The sequence below is a fragment of the Gorilla gorilla genome, chromosome 1 (assembly GCF_029281585.2).
Source record: "Gorilla gorilla gorilla isolate KB3781 chromosome 1, NHGRI_mGorGor1-v2.1_pri, whole genome shotgun sequence".
NCBI lineage: Eukaryota > Metazoa > Chordata > Mammalia > Primates > Hominidae > Gorilla > Gorilla gorilla.
The window spans coordinates 204,351,073-204,367,560 of record NC_073224.2 but is presented as its reverse complement, the minus strand read 5'-3'; the positions used below and the strand labels follow the sequence as shown (position 1 = coordinate 204,367,560).

Below are 16,488 nucleotides of genomic sequence, written 5' to 3'. Positions count from 1 at the left end.
TGGCTCTGGAAGAAATATTTTTCACTACATGTTTTTGTACTGTTTGCCTGTTATATTAAGTGCATGTATTATTAATTCAGGTTAATTAATTTAAAAATTTAAGTTTAAGGGCAAAAAGAACCACTACTTTAGAGAGAATGGAGATACTAGCAAGTAAAATATATGAAAGAGCTAGTTGGAAAGGAAGCCAAGCATGGAGTAGAACGTGGGGCTGTCAGCTGCTAAAGGGTACTGAGCATTAATGGAGGGCGGAGCAGGAAGAAAAGTCAGACCTGGCAAAAAGATCATCTTCCCTCCATATCCTTTCTGAGGTAATATTAGGTAAACTGAGACCTGGACCAGAGGGCTCAATTATATCCATAGTCACCTTTATTCTGAATTAAGCATTTATCAAGAGTGCACCTGAAAAGAGTAGAAAAAAATAAAGGAGCCCATCAAAAAAAAGTTCCCTGGCAAGTGGGAGGGAGGACATGATGTTAGGAGCCCTGTTTGGGGAAGGAAATGTTGTCCAGGTCATGGATGCCATTTTTGTCAATGATTCGAACACTGAAGGTTGGCAGATTCAGGATGAAGCGTTTCTGGAGCTGCAGAGAGACATGGAGGAAATCAGTCAACAAATGATTACTAAGTTCTATGTGCCAGGCTCTGTTCTAGACACTGGGGATACAAGCAAACAAAAATCCCTGCTTTTGTGGAACTGATATTCTACTGGAGGCAGTTGGCAGTAGGGCCCTAGTACTCTAGTGGTAGAGGGTACCCAAACAGCAGCTGGAGGATGACTGGGAGGCCGGGAGGCTGAACTGGGAGGTGTAGCTAAGAGCCTGTCTCTGGTCAGTCAGCTGACGAAAGAATGAGACAATCCAGCGTTCTGTTCCCCATAGTCTGTTACCCATCAGTCTGGTAAACACAGACGTCTCTCTTAAAATGTCTCAAGATAATAAGCTAACAAAGAGTGATTGTCCTTAGAACAAAGCAGAGGCCAGGAGCTGTGGCTCAGGCCTGTAATTGGAAGGTTGAGGTGGAAGAGTATCTTGAGCCCAGGAGTTCAAGACCAGCCTAGGTAACATAGCGAGACCCCATCTCTTAAAAATAAAAAAATGAGCTGAGCATGGTGGTGCCTGTCTGTAGTCTCAGCTACTTGGGAGGATCGCTTGAGTTCCAGAAATCCAGGCTGCAGTGAGCTATGATGGTGCCACTGCACTCCACTCCAGCCTGGGCAACAAAGTGAGATCCATCTCTTAAAAAAAAAAAAAAAAAGCAGGGGGTGGGGTGGGCACTGTGGACTGAAAACAAAAGGTCTGTGTAAGAAGCAAACTGACATTACTCCCAACGCTCCTGCTCTTATCTTCCTACTCTCTTACTAAACCACGAGTTCAAGTTCATCCTTAAGCCACAGGAACAGTAAAAGAATGAAAAAAACTAATGTGGCTGGTTTTTGACCTCCCCATGCCCCCATTCTCCATCTATACCCAAAGCCTTAGACTCTAAGGAGTAGTATTAGAAAGGGTGTGTTCTGTAATCCTGTCCTCGCAAACCAAAGTCTACTCTCCCCTTCTGCCCAAAGATTCCTAGTTGCTTTCTATGGTCCTCCTGAATTCTTAGGGGAGGCTTTTTCTCACAGATTACAAAGACTCGTGCACTATTAAGGGAGCAGGCAGTATGGCAATTACAGGTGGCACAAGAACAGAGCAGGTATAAAGTCTAGGGCAGGGACGGGCGTGGTGGCTCATGCCTGTAATCCCAGCACTTTGGGAGGCCGAGGCAGGTGGATCACCTGAGGTCCGGAGTTCAAGACCAGCCTGGCCAACATGGTGAAACCCTGTCTCTACTAAAAATACAAAAAACTAGCTGGGCATGGTGGTGGGCACCTGTAATCCCAGCTACTCGGGAGGCTAAGGCAAGAGAACTGCTTGAACCCAGAGGTGGAGGTTGCAGTGAGCTGAAATCGTGCCACTGCACTCCAGCCTGGGCAACAAAAGCGAAACTCCGTCTCAAATAAAAAAATAAAATAAAATAAAGTCTAGAGCAGAAGTTCTTCAAGTACAGCCTCAGTTACCACCTGTAGCAAAATCACCTGGGACTGCCAGTTAAAGCAGAGCTTCCCAGTTTGTACCTCAGAACAGTGGACTCAGAATTGAGGGTTGGGGCAGAGATGGCAATCTGCTTAACAGGTTTCCCAGGTGATACTTACACACACTAAAATTTGAGAACCACTGGTTTGGATAAACCAGAAATAATTAAATTATAAAACTGACATTCAGGAGGTAATCTGTGAGAGAAAAGTGAGCTTGCTATCCACACCAAACTCTATCCCTGGTAGCAACTTCACATCTGGTTAGTAGGTATGTATTACACCTTCTGGCAAAAATCTGAAAAAATATAACTGAGGAACAGGAACAACACTGGCAAACAGAGAGACAAACATTCCTTTCAGGATCCTATGGGAACTACTCACCTCCTCCAGACATTTCCTAAGGAGCTCCACTGCCCTCTCACGTGAGATAGCTGAAAGAGAACACAGAGACCAAATACTTCCGGTGCTGTCATTATATCCAACTCTCAGAAGCTTTTGATTAAGTTCCAAATCTTAATCAAAGCTGGCTTCTTCAGGTCTCAGTGCCACACAAACAGAAAAGGCAAAAAATGCTTTGCCTTCTAGCCTGCAATCGACTTACTCCACATGCAGCTGGGGGGGCCCCAGACCCAGTGCTCCAGCAGCTACAAGCCATTGCAAATTGATTTGCTACAGTGAAGGGTAAGCATGAAGGAATTCTGCCTCCCCTGGCCAGGGCCCGCCTCTGAAGAAGTCCAGCAGCCTGTCTCTCTTTATCATAACCCACCCCTTTCACTCCCCCTTAGTCCAGGGTTTAAATCAATTCCATCTGCCCCGGTCAGCTGTACATCAGGGAAAGAGAGGACGGGGTCAGAATTTCAGCCTTGTTTTCCCAGCTGGGTCTCTGTTTAACAATGGGAAGAGAATTCATAGGATGGGGCTGAGACTTTCCCCAAATAGGAGCCAAAGGAACTGTCTGTGGGCGTGGCAAACTGGGACGACATGTTATGCACTCAGGCTTCAGGGGTGGCTAGTAATTATTTTGGTGGGCAAATCAGCTGTATTACTGACAGATGCCAAATCAAGAAAGTCACTGGGAGGCCAGGCTAATTCTTTTCAGGATGTGGCCTGGAGCTCTAGTGTGGCTAAGGTTGAGCGAGAGGGCAGTACCAAAAAAGAATGAACATGCCAGATTCTTACGATACCGACAGTGAAGAATGGAATGTAAGGAGAGAAGTGGTTATTTGTGCTTCATCTATAGTCTGTAAAAGCTAAGAATTCCAAAGTACCCACTGCCCACAGAGGCTAAAGTCGAGGTTAGGACTGGGGTCAGAAGATGGAACTTAGCACAAAAGCATCCCTGTGTCTAGGAAGTCCTAACCAGAGCACTTAGGCAAGAGGAGGAAATAGAGTACCCAAATTGGAAAGCAAGAAGTCAAATGTCCCTATTTGCAGATGACATGATCTTCTATATAGAAAAACCTAAAGACCCCACCAGAAAACTCTCACATCTGATAAATGAATTCCATAAAGTTGCAGGATACAAAATTAATATACAAAAATCAGTATTTCTATACACAAACTAGCTGAAAAAGAAATCAAGAAGGCAATCCCATTTACAATAGACACAAAAATCTAAGAAAATAAAATACCTAGGAATAAATTTAACCAAGGAGGTAAAAGACCTCTATAACGAAAACTATAAAACACTGATGAAATAAGCTGAAGAGGATATAAACGAATGGAAATACATCTCATGCTCATGGATCAGAAGAATTAATATTATGAAGATGACAACACTACCCAAAGAAATTTATATATTCAATGCAATCCCTATCAAAATGCCAATGACATGCCTCACAGAATTATGGAAAAAAATCCTAAGATTTGTAAGGAACCACAAAAGACTCTGAATAGCTAAAGCAATCCTGAACAAAAAGAACAAATCTGGTAGTTGATACCATTACCAGACTTCAAAATATATCACAAAGTTGTAGTAACCAAAACAGTATGCTACTGGCATAAAAATAGACACATAGACCAATTAAACAGAATAGAGAAATTAAGAAATTAAGCCACATATCTACATTTGACTTTTGATGAAGGTACCAAGAACACTCATTGGGGAAAGGACAGTCTGTCTCTTCAATAAATGGTGCTAGAAAAACTGGATATCCATACACAGAAGAATGAAACCAGACCCTCACCTCTTACCCTATACAAAATTCAACTCAAAATGGATCAAAGACCTCAATTTAAGACCAGAAACTAGAATAAAACACAGGGAAAAAGCCTCAGGACATTGATCTGGAAAAATATTTTATGAATAATCTCATGAACACAGGCAACAAAAGCAAAAATAAACAAATGGGATTACATCAAACTAAAATGCTTCTGCACAGCAAAGGAAACAGAGTGAAAAGGCAACCTACAGAATGGGAGAAAATACATGCAAACTACTCATCCAACAGGGAGTTAATATCCAGAAAATATAAGGAACCGAAATATCTCAATAGAGAACAAAAATTCATTAAAAAATGGGCATATCATCTCAACAGACATTTCAAAAGACATACAAATGGCCAACAAATATATGGAAAAAATTCTCAACATCACTAATCATCACAGAAATGCAAATCAAAACCACAATGAGGTAACACCTCATCCCAGTTAGGAATAGCTATTATCAAAAAGACAAAAAACAACAAATGCTGGCAAGGATGTAGAGAAAAGGAAATTCTTTATACACTGTTGGTAGGAATGCAAACTGGTATAGCCACTAGGGAGAACAGTATGGCGGTCCCTCAAAAAACTACAAATAAAACTACCATATGATCTGGCAATCTCACTACTGGGAATTTATCCAAAAGAAAGGAAATCATTATATTGGATGAAATCATTATATCACTGGGGAAATACTGCACCCCAGTGTTTACTGCAACACTATTCACAATAGCCAAGATATGGAACCAACCTAGGTGTCCGAGAACAGATCAATGGATAAAGAAAATGTGGTATATATACACCATGAAATACTATTCATCCATAAAAAAGGAAATACTGTCATTCAACATGAATGGAACTGGACGGTATTCTGCTAAGTGAAATAAGCCAAGAACAAAGTTAAAACACCGCACGTTCTCACTCATATGTAGAAGCTAAAAAAGCTGATCTCATAGAAGTAAAAAGTAGAATAGAGGATACCAGAGGCTGAGAAATCCTCTGTAAGGGATGGGGGACATTTGTTAAAAGATACGAAATTGGCAGGACGTGGTGGCTCATGCCTGTAATCCCAACACTTTGGGAGGCCAAGGCGGGTGGATCACTTGAAGTCAGGAGTTCTGGACCAGCCTGGCCAACATGGTGAAACCCCGTCTCTACAAAAAATACAAAAACTAGCCAGGCGTGGTGGCACACACCTGTAATCCCATCTACTTGGGAGGCTGAGGCACGAGAATTGCTTGAACCTGGGAGGCGGAGGTTGCTGTGAGCCGAGATCACTCCACTGCACTCCAGCCTGGGTGACAGAGGGAGACTCTGTCTCAAAAAAAAAAAAAAAAAAAAAAAAAAAGATAGAAAATTATGGATAGACAGAGGAATAAGTTCTATTGTTCTATACCACTGTAAAATTACTATGGCTAACAATATATAGTTTCAAATAGCTAGAAGGAGGATACTAAATGTTCCCAACACAAAATGATAAATGTTTGAGATGATCAATATACTAACTACCATGATCTGTTTACATTACATGTATTGAAACATCATGATGTACTCTATGAATATATGTACAATTATTATTTGTCAATTAAAAAATAAAATTTTTAAAAAGCATCCCTGTATCTGAAGTTTTGCCAAGCTGACGCTTTACGGACAAGTAGAGTGACGGCTTTTTCTTTCAAGAGGAGGCAGCCATTAGGTGACAATCAAAGGAAGGCTCAGATTTGTAGCCTTAGAAAGCTTTGATGTTTAAGCAAAGAAACCTTCAGTTGTCATGCTGGGGACCTGTTCATCCTCGCAAGTTCCAAACAAATATACAGCTACTTGCTTTACCCACTCATTCTTTACTGAGATGCCAAAAAGCATCTAGGCAAAGCAAAATAAGTGAAAAAACTTGAACTCTTAGAAATGAAGGATTTTAGAACCCAATAAAAATGTTTTATTCACTATGACATCTATTCCAATCCTCCTTCAAAACAAAACCCAGCTCTAGAGATATGTACTATCTCATTTTGAATGGCAAAAAATAGAACTTACATCAGCTTTTGGAAGACCCTACTGACTGACAGAAGAGTGCAGCTTCCAGAGGGGAACCTGGTTATGCTTCTTAGGATCCATCCTATTCAAGCCCTGGCCACCCAACTCCAAGGGTGGACAAACCTGGGAAGTAGCTGAGGGCAGGGCTCTGCCACTGCTCCCTCCCTAGAGTATTAATACTTACTCGGTGTGTAGTATCGGTCCAGGATACTGAGAGTCAGGAAGGCACCATAGCCGTGGGCTGCAAAAGGGGCCTTGGCCAAGGCTGCCAGGTAGTCCATGTAATACAGCGCTGGCCCTTCATGCTCATCATAGCCAGCCAGGAGGAGGTTCACATGATATGGGGTCTGCAAAGAAAAGATATGGCAAAGTGATAACTAAAGCAGAACACCAACATCTCTTCCCATGGCAAATGAGAATATTCTGACTCTTCATGAGAAAGAAAATATTAGCAGCAACTGAGTAAATCACAATGAAAGTAAAAATGTAGGGAAATCTAGAGGACCCGGAGTATGGTAACAGGTCAAGGGATGTCAGCTTGTTCTCTTTGAACGGAAGGGCATTTGGAGCACTTTAAGGTATATGAAAAAGCTGCTATCTTCCTAAAGTCTATGGATGAGAACCTGTATAAAAGCACTTCTTCAAAAATATTTGATAGCAAAACAGTGTGACCATAGTTAATAATAGCTTAATTGTATATTTTACAATAACTAAAAGAGTATAATTGGGTTGTCTGTCACACAAAGGAGAAATGATTGAGGTGAGAGATACCCCATTTACCCTGATGTGATTATTACACATTGTATGCCTGTATCAAAATATCCCATATACCCAATATATATATATACACATACTATGAACGCACAAAAATTTAAAATAAAAAAAAATTTTGTAAGCACTGCAAAGGCAAAGCATAGGTGCTCTTTTGTCATTCCTAATTGTTGAAACCAACGAACAATTCTGAGAATGCCAGGCCACTGACTGAAAAAAGCAGATGCTCCAACCACATCAAATGAAATAAACAAACTCAGTCTGGGCATCTGGACCAATCCCAAATGGTAAACTGCATGCCCACCACTAAAGAAACAACTTATAGCTGGGCGCAGTAGCTCACAGGTATAATCTCAGCACTTTGGGAAGCTGAGGTGGGAGGCTTGCTTGAGCCCAGGAGTTTGAGACCAGCCTAGGTAACACAGTGGGACTTGGTTTCTACAAAAAAACTAAAAAATTAGCCGGGCATGATGGCGCACACCTGTGGTCCCAGCTACTCAGGAGGCTAAGGTGGGAGGATCACTTGAACCAAGGAGGTCAGGGCTACCATAAGCCATGACTGTGCCACTGAACTCCAGCCTGGGTTCAAAAAAAAGAGAAAGAGAGAGAAAAGAAACAACTCATGAGGTAGGGAGGGATAGTAAGTCTCTTTCTTTGTTGTTGTTTTTTTGTTTTTCTGAGACGGAGTCTGGCTCTTGTCCCCCAGGCTGGAGAGCAATGGCACGATCTTGGCTCACTGCAACCTCTACCTCCCAGGTTCAAGCGATTCTCCTGCCTCAGCCTCCCAAGTAGCTGGGATGACAGGCACCCTCCACCACACCCGGCTAATTTTTGTATTTTTAGTAGAGACAGGGCTTCATCATGTTGGCCAGGTTGGTCTCGAACTCCTGACCTCATGATCTGCCCACCTCGGCCTCCCCAAAGTGCTGGGATTACAGGCGTGAGCCACCGCGCCCGGCCGTAAGTCTCAAATATTTAAATCAAATCACCAGACTTAACTGAAAAGTAATTTTGAGACAAATAAAAAGCAACAAAAAATAATTATAACTTGGATTTATAGGTATCCTTTCTCTGTATTACCTGCAAATCTAAAAACATAAGTTTTATAGAGAACCATGACTGAGTCTGCATTGCTCTTCATCTCCAAATGGATGATTTTTTTTTTCTACACCAGCTGCGCCGTTTACCATGTTAAATTCAGTCTGTCTATGCCCCCAGGCGTCAGGGGTGGGACTTACATTTTATATGGCTTTCTTTTTCTCTGCAGGATGTGTTTCTCCTCTTGCATTTGCTTCAGCGGGTAGTAAGCAGGCCTTGCCCATGGATATGTCCCCATCCCTAAATTTGTGTATGTATTTAATTAAACGCACAGTAAGTGAGACACCTCATTATGAAGCATGAAGTGTAATAGCTAATGGTCCTAAAAGTGGCATTTAATATTCTTTGAACACTGATTAACACGGCCACTTGGCAGCCTTAGAAAACTCACGGTTTTTGCTTTTTTCGGGGGGAGGGTTTGGGAGGGGAGTAACAGGCTTTTGTTCTGTCGCCCAGGCTGGAGCGCAGTGGTGCAATCATAGCTCGCTGCAGCCTCAAACTCCTAGGCTCAAGCGAATTTCCCACCTCAGCCTCCTAAGCAGCTATGACTATAGGCACCTAACACCATGCCCTGCTAATTTATTATTATTTTTTTAAGAGATGAGGTCTTGGCCGGGCACAGTGTCTCATGCCTGTAATCCCAGCACTTTGGGAGGCTAAGGTGGGCAGATTACTTGAGGTTAGGAGTTTGAGACCAGCCTGGCCAACATGGTGAAATATTGTCTCTACTAAAAATACAAAAATTAGCCATGCGTGGTGGCACGAGCCTATAATCCCAGCTACTTGGGAGGCTGAGGCATGCGAATCGCCTGAACCTGGGAGGCAGAGGCTGCAGTGAGCCGAGATCGTGCTACTGCACCACTCCAGCCTGGGCAATAGAGCAAGACTCTATCTCCAAAAAAAAGAGAGAGAGAGAGAGAGAGAGAGAGAGAGATGGGGTCTCACTATGTTGCCCAGGCTGGCCTTCAACTTCTAGGCTCAAGTAATCTTTCCACCTTGGCCTCCCAAAGTGCTGGGATGGCAGTCTTGAGCCACTGTGCCTAGCATGAAACTCATATTATATACTTACTTGGAATTCTAAGCCAGCTGTGCTAAGTAGGAAGGGTTCCTAACATCGCCTGGAGATTACAGAGTAGTCCTCACCTCCAAATAAGTTTCTGTTTTAGTGATAAGACAGTGGGTAGTCCCAGAGAGAAATAAGTTGACCAGCAGTCAAGACTTCTGAGAAAATAATTATCTGCCTATTGTATTTCCCAATAAGTAGTGTGCGGCACTCTGCCAAGCTCTGGAATTCTCTGTGCATTCTGAGTACCTTCTTAGTAAATCTGACCTTAGGCAAAAAACTTAACCCCTATGAGCTTCTGGGTTTTTTTTTTTAACATGTAAAACTGGGTTAATTAATCTTTCTCCTTTCTATCTTCTAGGAAATATAATGAGAAAAAATAATAATGGTAAAACAACCCAAACTCTGGAAGAAAAGATGCTACCAAAATTCCTACTACATAACTACATCCCAGTCGCTTTTTGAAAGCTTATCACTTTAAACAACAACAAACCTGCTTAAATTAGCTACAGATTTAAAAAATGCTATTAGTTATATATAGGTGTGAAAACAGTACTGCAAAATCTGGCAGACAGAATACCTTGGTGTTCTTACAGTTAAAATTAGAAGAGAGAAAGAGGGAGGAAAAGAGGCAGAATAGCAAAGAGAAACTGGTTTCCCTCCCCAAGAGAATTAATAATACAGTCTTTTACCTATCACAAAGTAAGTTAAATCTTTTTGCTAAGAGGATAATCTCTACTCTTCTCTACTAACTAGCCAGAACACTCACTGTATACTTAGCCAAGACAATCTCATCAAGTTGCAATGGTATATTAAGTATTCCCCCAGATACTCAAAGAGGCCTTGTTAGAACCCAGATGTTTTGTCTTCAATGAAGATCTTGTCCATACTATGAGATTAAATTGTTTAGAACAATAAATGTTATTTAAAATCCACTACCAGAAAATTTTAGATGAAATAGGATGTCAACAGAATTTCAGAAGCAAACTCCATCACTTAATTGGTCTATATAGTATCATTTACTCATGCTTAGGCATCTGACACACACATATACTTACCAAAGTTGGTATTCAGAAGCTACAACTCCTGGTATTGAAGATAACTCACAAATTATTGTGTGACTTTGAATTACCAACTTTTGCATGTGTGAGATGCTTAAGCATAAATAAATGGTGTTATCTAGACTAATTAAATCAATACATCTGTGCAACAACTTGCAGTTTGTGAAATTCTTCTGACAATGCTCCACCAAAGATCTCTGGCTTGGCTGGGCACAGTGGCCCATGCCTGTAATCCCGCACTTTGGGAGGCCAAGGTGGGAGGACTGCTTGAGCCTAGGAGTTCAAGACCAGTGTAGGCAAGATGGCAAGACCCTGTCTCTATGGGAAAAAAAAAAAAAAAAATCTAGGTTAGGGGGCTACTTGGAAGGCTGAGGCAGGAGGATCCTTAAGCCCCGGCATACAGTGAACTATGATCCCCCCACTGTACTACAGACTGACTAGCAACAGAGTAAGACCCTATTTCTACCAAATAAAAAGAAAAGTCACTAAACAAATGTGAGAAAGCAATAAGTGCTACTTCTGAGAAGTGGTTCAAGTTTAAGTCAACTGCCAGCATCTCCATGAATGTACATCTATTGTTGCTTTTTGCTAGGCTTGGGTCCTTCTCTTTCTACCTCCCTCCAGACACAGGGTACTAAGTAAAGAAAAGCTTAGGATACAGGCCAGGCATTCAGAACTGAACAAAGAGGAGACCAATAGCATAAATAAATAAGAAAGAGTTGGGCTGTGACTTTAGAAAAGTTAGTCATTTAATCTCTCTGAATTTTAATTTCTCATTTAAAACATGGGATGATCCCTACTACAAAAGGGTTGCTGCAGTGAGGATTCCAAAAGATAATGCATGTGGATAATAAGTATAATGCCCGAAACAGTAAAGACTCTATAAACAATGCAAGTACTCAGGAGAAGCCCAACTACTTCTGGCACTGAGATACGAGGGAAATTCCTATGTGTCTTCACAAAGGGATATGGAGGGATGTTAGTGCCCAGCACAGTGCCTGACACATGGTAGAAAAGCAGTAAATGAGTTTCCTCCTCTTTCATTCCTGGGACTCTTTCCAGGGTCCCTAAGGTAATGGTGTTCAGTGTCACAAGCATTTGTACTAGACACGTAGAGCATATCTACTTCATGGTCAACCCTCCCTAACCATGTCATTTCTTCCCTTGCAAATGTGTCTACTCTGAGTGGTAAAGCTACTTTCTAGACAGTTTTTCATCAGTTCCCTTAGTTCCCCATGATATTACATACTTAAGGATTTGCCTAATTATCTGGGGAAATGAAAACATTAATCAATAATGAGAGCACTGCCAGGGATCCTCTTGACAAAGAATCTCTTACAAAGTAATCCTTTGCAAAGATTACCAAGAATCTTTTAAAATGAAATCTCTATTCTGTACATGATATAATCTAGCCTTTGGTTGTCTCCACTATTCTAATTGTTTAGATAGTAAGTCTAAGTAGTAAGACAAAGTTTTGAGGTCCCCAAGGGGAAGAACTGCAACATACAAGACTAGGCTTCTTCCACACCATAAGCTAAGACTGAACATTATATATAGTATTGAATTAACCTAAATATCCAAACATTCATCCAAGTGAACCCAAACATTTAGCTAAGATACTCTCTACCCAAAGGTCTTGGCAATCACCATCAATGGTCTGCAATGCAAACACCAACATGTTTAAAGTTGTGTCTAATTGATATACAAAGAAAAAATTTTAAATGAACCAGCCTGGGAATTCAAAATGAACTTCAGCTTCTAGCATGAGGTACCACCAAAATTTTGTCTCTTAATAGAAGGCAGTGAGGGTGGGGTGAGGACGAAACTAGACAAATGTATCTTTTCCTCCTTTAATGAGTACATGAGTTTATTTTCACAGTGAAGTGCATTTAGGTCATTTTGAGATTTCTTCATCTGTACAATAAGGATAATAAAAGTAGCCATCATTATAAGGTTGTGGTAAGGTTTAGATAAATACATGTAAAGTGCTCAGTGCAATGCCTGATATATTGTAATGCAGATTGACTATTACCACAACACTACTACCACCACTTTTAGGATTTGACTGCATTATCAACAGATTTGACTAGATAGTAAGATCAAGAAGTGGGCTACAGAGAGCCAATAAAATCGTCCAACTTTTGTTGGTTACTAAAAGATCAAATTTAAGAAGACAGGGGAATTGGCCAATAAGCACATCTCTTATGTACTTCTTTCCGAGACTGAAATAGACTTCTTAAAAACTTCTGAGCATCTGAGTGCCACAGAACTGAGCTCAGTGCCACTTTGGACTCTTCTACATTTGGGGGTGGGGAGTGTGCACTGCACACAGGCAAACTTTACTTAAGTTAGATGAAGTGTTCCCTTCCCTCCAACTCTTGTGCACATGACTCCTTGTATATTCCTTCTCTTATGAAAAAGAAACACTGTAGTAACTAAGAGCATGAAATTCCATAAATTTTACAGCTAAAGAGAATGGTTGTGATAAATACACTGAAACAACAAAATCAGCGACAAGAGTCTGAGCGGTGACAAGCAGCGGTGTGACATCTGGCGGAAGCTAAAGTCACAGCAAGGGGGAGAGAGGTGGGCGTGAGGAAGCATCCTGCCAAGCGTGGACACAGAAAAAGAGAGGAATTGACAGTCTTCCTTTGGAGCCAGGCCAGCCTTTGCCACCTCTAATTGAATGGGACGACACTGCTATGAGTGAGGTGCTTTGGAGAATGGTGCAATTTCTTTTTTGATGTGTTGCACCTTGGAATGCTAAGCAGTGTGTGAGGTCAGTAATTTGGAAGAAGATGCAGAACCGCCAATGAGACAAATGAGTTTGTCTAGAGATGAATGTTTTCATAAACAGACTTCTAAATATACTAAACAGAAACTGGACTTTGAAAGGAACAGTACATCTGCTATTTCTTTTAGTCCAGGGGATTGTCAAAACTGCCTAAAATTCCATCTTTAGCACTGAGAGGATTTCATGAAAATGCAGTTTACAGACTTAGATGGGATAGAAAACCTCAACTAGTTTACCCAGTATCCCTTTCACAAATGTGGGGACTAAACTTCAAAGAGGAAACAGTAACTTGCCCTAAACCACACAGGTAATTAGCATCAAGGGTCAGGTCCAGAATTCAGGCCTCCCAACTGCAAGTCCTACATGCTTTTCCAGGAAATCATGCTGCCTCCACAAAATGGAAATTAGTGTAAAAATATGATTTGGTATGTAAATGCAGTTTCACACTCATATATTTCAGAATGCACTATTTTGCATACTAGCATCTACTGCTCTCTATTTCACTTATCACATCTTTATATGACCAATAACATTTTAAGGATTTTGTTTGTTTATTTTGGGAGACAAGGTCTTGCTATTTTGCCCAAGCAAGTGCAGTGGCTATCCACAGGTGCAATCACAGCACACTATAGCCTCAAACTCCTGGGCTCAAGGGAATCCTACCTTAGCTTCCCAAGTAGCTGGGACTACAGGTGGGTGCCTCCATGTCTACCTAATATTTTAAGTTTTAAAATAGCAAGTTTAAAATATCATACAATTACGACTCCTCTATAGGATCTAAAACTATGTGGTAGTTCAATAAATACCCATGATGATAGATTACCAACACCTTAACTGCTTTGCCAATCCCCAATTTTTCAATTTCACTAATAAATAAAATGAATCAATTGTTATTTTCTTACACCAATGTTCTGAACTCTGGACTTTGTTTGCCATAACTAACAAAATTCACTAGCTATCTTTTTTGGGTGGGTTTGGTGGTATAATTTTAAAATCTCAATTTCAATTTTGCTATTTTAATTAAAGAAGGACTTCATATGTGAATTGGAATCCACTATTTCAAACACCTAAAAAAATCTCAAAGATTTCAGCAACTTCCAATTATTGTGACCTAGTACCTTTCCTAGCTCTAAAAGACTATGGTTCTATGGATGGGGAAGCGGGTAGAGAACTACCTATCCTTAATGCCTAAGCAATATGGAATCATTTATACCCTGACTTTTTTTTTTTTTTTTTTTGAGACAGAGTTTTGTTCTGTTGCCCAGGCTAGAGTACAGTGGCATGATCTCGGCTTACTGCAACCTCCGCCTCCTGGGTTCAAGTGATTTTCCTGCCTCAGCCTCTGGAGTAGCTGGTATAACAGGCGCATGCCACCACGCCAGGCTAATTTTGTATTTTTAGTAGAGACAGGGTTTCACCGTGTTGGCCTGGCTGGTCTCGAACTCCTGACCTCAAGTGATCCATCTGCCTCGGCCTCCCAAAGTGCTGGGATTACCGGCATGACCCATCATGCCCGGCCTTGTACCCTGACTTTAATCCTCCTGGCTATATTCCTTTTTAAGGAAACCCATGTGTAGATTCAATCTCTTTTAGCTTTAAGTAAAAAACACACAGTTTATAAAAGCCTTCAACCAAATTCCATGAGTTCCCTGGGACTACAACATAGAATAATTATGAAATGGGCAGATGCCCCAACTAACTTCATTTCCACATTTGGAATATGAATAAGTTCAATAAACATTTATTTAGCATTTATTGTATGAGAAGCATCATGCGACATGATGAAGATGGGAGTCTGGATCTGGAAGGCACTCATAAGGTAGATGTGGATAGGAAGGACTCCAGATAGAGGAAACAGTATACGTGAAGACAAAGAAACAGAGAGGAATATGGAATGTCTGGATACTGGTGAACATGGGACACATACACCTGGAGAATTAGGTGACTTCAGCAGGAAGTAGGGAGAGAAACTGGGATGACACTGTCACTGGCCTCCTAAAGAATATTTACATTAGTATGTAAACCATACAGCAACCAGTGAAAATTTGCCACTTCCATCCCTCTGCTGATCCAAGCCTTTTTTCATGACATAGCACATTGGTTAATTGGTGCCAAGGAACCCTGATGTCTCAGATTGATATTCCACCAGTCCCAGCCATTTTCCCTGCTTCTCTTAAACAGAAGATTTTTAGAAAGGAAATACAAAACAGACTGCCATTTCAGGATGGTAATTGACAGTTACATGAAAGACAGACCGGGATTAGGACTGAGAGGAAGGGCGGATGGTTAGAGGATCTACAATAGTCTACTCTAGACAGACGATGAGGACCAAACTAAGGAAAAAGTAGAGGGGGCGGAGAGAGAGGTATGAAATATGAGATATATTTAGAAGGTAGAAATGATGCAACTTCATAACAGTAGAAGAGGTGAGGGAGAAAGAAGAGTTAGGACTCTCAATAAGGGGGACAGCGGCAGTCCAAATGAAAAGAGCTCAATTTGGACCTAATGAGCTTAAGCACAGCTGTCCAAAGACAGATGGGAAGAGAAAATAGTGTATAACCCAGGTCATGAGACTGAATGAAGAGCCAGCCAGTGAAGAGGTTTCATTCATATGAACACATAAGCTCTCACACTCGCACATGGAAGAAAGTAAAGAAAATGATTACAACAGGACACTATGGCAAAGGTATACCTAAGTTGCCATAAGAAATTGAGGGTGACATATGTGGTGGGGGGTGGGGGAGCAAATACAGAAAAAACTTCCCTGATAAATGCTGAGTTTAACTGGCACTGAAGAGCAAGCCACGTTAGGATGCTGGTGCATTCAAGGGGGAAGACTAGCAAAGTGCTGGAGTGACAAAAGCAGAGGTGCAAGAGAGAACCCAGGGCCGGTTAGGGTCCTGTTATCTACAGTTGCCACTCAGAGTGGAGAAGGTATGGAATTGGAAGTTGAAAACAATTTTCTCTTAATCTTGTGATGGAAAAAAAGTACAAATGTAAACTGATCAAAATCAGAATACTATAATGAGCTTCACAAACAAAAAGTTAAACACCTGACTTTCTTGTTCTTTCCTGTTCCAAATGCATTTATTTTTTGTAGCACTAAAAAACAAACTGGCCCACGTTTATAAATTCTCATACTAAATTGGGAAATAAGGAGGCAAGTGTGCCTCAAACAAAGCAAACCTTTCACTTTCAGAGGACCAAGACAAAATAAAAGAAACACTGCTCTGAAAATGAGACTGTCTAAACAATTTTTTCCTTTTTCTTTTCCTTGCCTTAGGTCGTTCTCCGAAAGTATATTTGGTATACCTGTTTGATGCTGGCAGATCCAAAATAAAAATATAAAAATTGTCTTTGTTTTCCTTTAATAACAATTAGCTCATGTTCA

The 16,488-nt window shown here is 41.0% G+C and overlaps 1 protein-coding gene across 3 annotated transcripts in view; it reads right to left on the bottom strand.

The window, feature by feature from the left end:
* Positions 1 to 347: 347 nt before the first annotated feature.
* Positions 348 to 16,488, bottom strand: part of PSMB2 (proteasome 20S subunit beta 2) — a 38,510-nt gene continuing 22,369 nt past the window's right edge. For 2 of the 3 annotated variants that reach the window (XM_019015222.3, XM_004025441.5), the window contains exons 4-6: positions 6,495 to 6,657; positions 2,456 to 2,505; positions 348 to 584 (exon numbers count right to left, since the gene is read on the bottom strand). In XM_019015222.3, the coding sequence (XP_018870767.1) occupies positions 477 to 584; positions 2,456 to 2,505; positions 6,495 to 6,657 (321 nt within the window). In that variant the 3' untranslated portion in view covers positions 348 to 476. Of the gene's footprint in view, positions 2,506 to 6,494; positions 6,658 to 16,488 lie in introns of all 3 variants that reach the window. The other variant, XM_063700431.1, reaches the window with a different exon arrangement.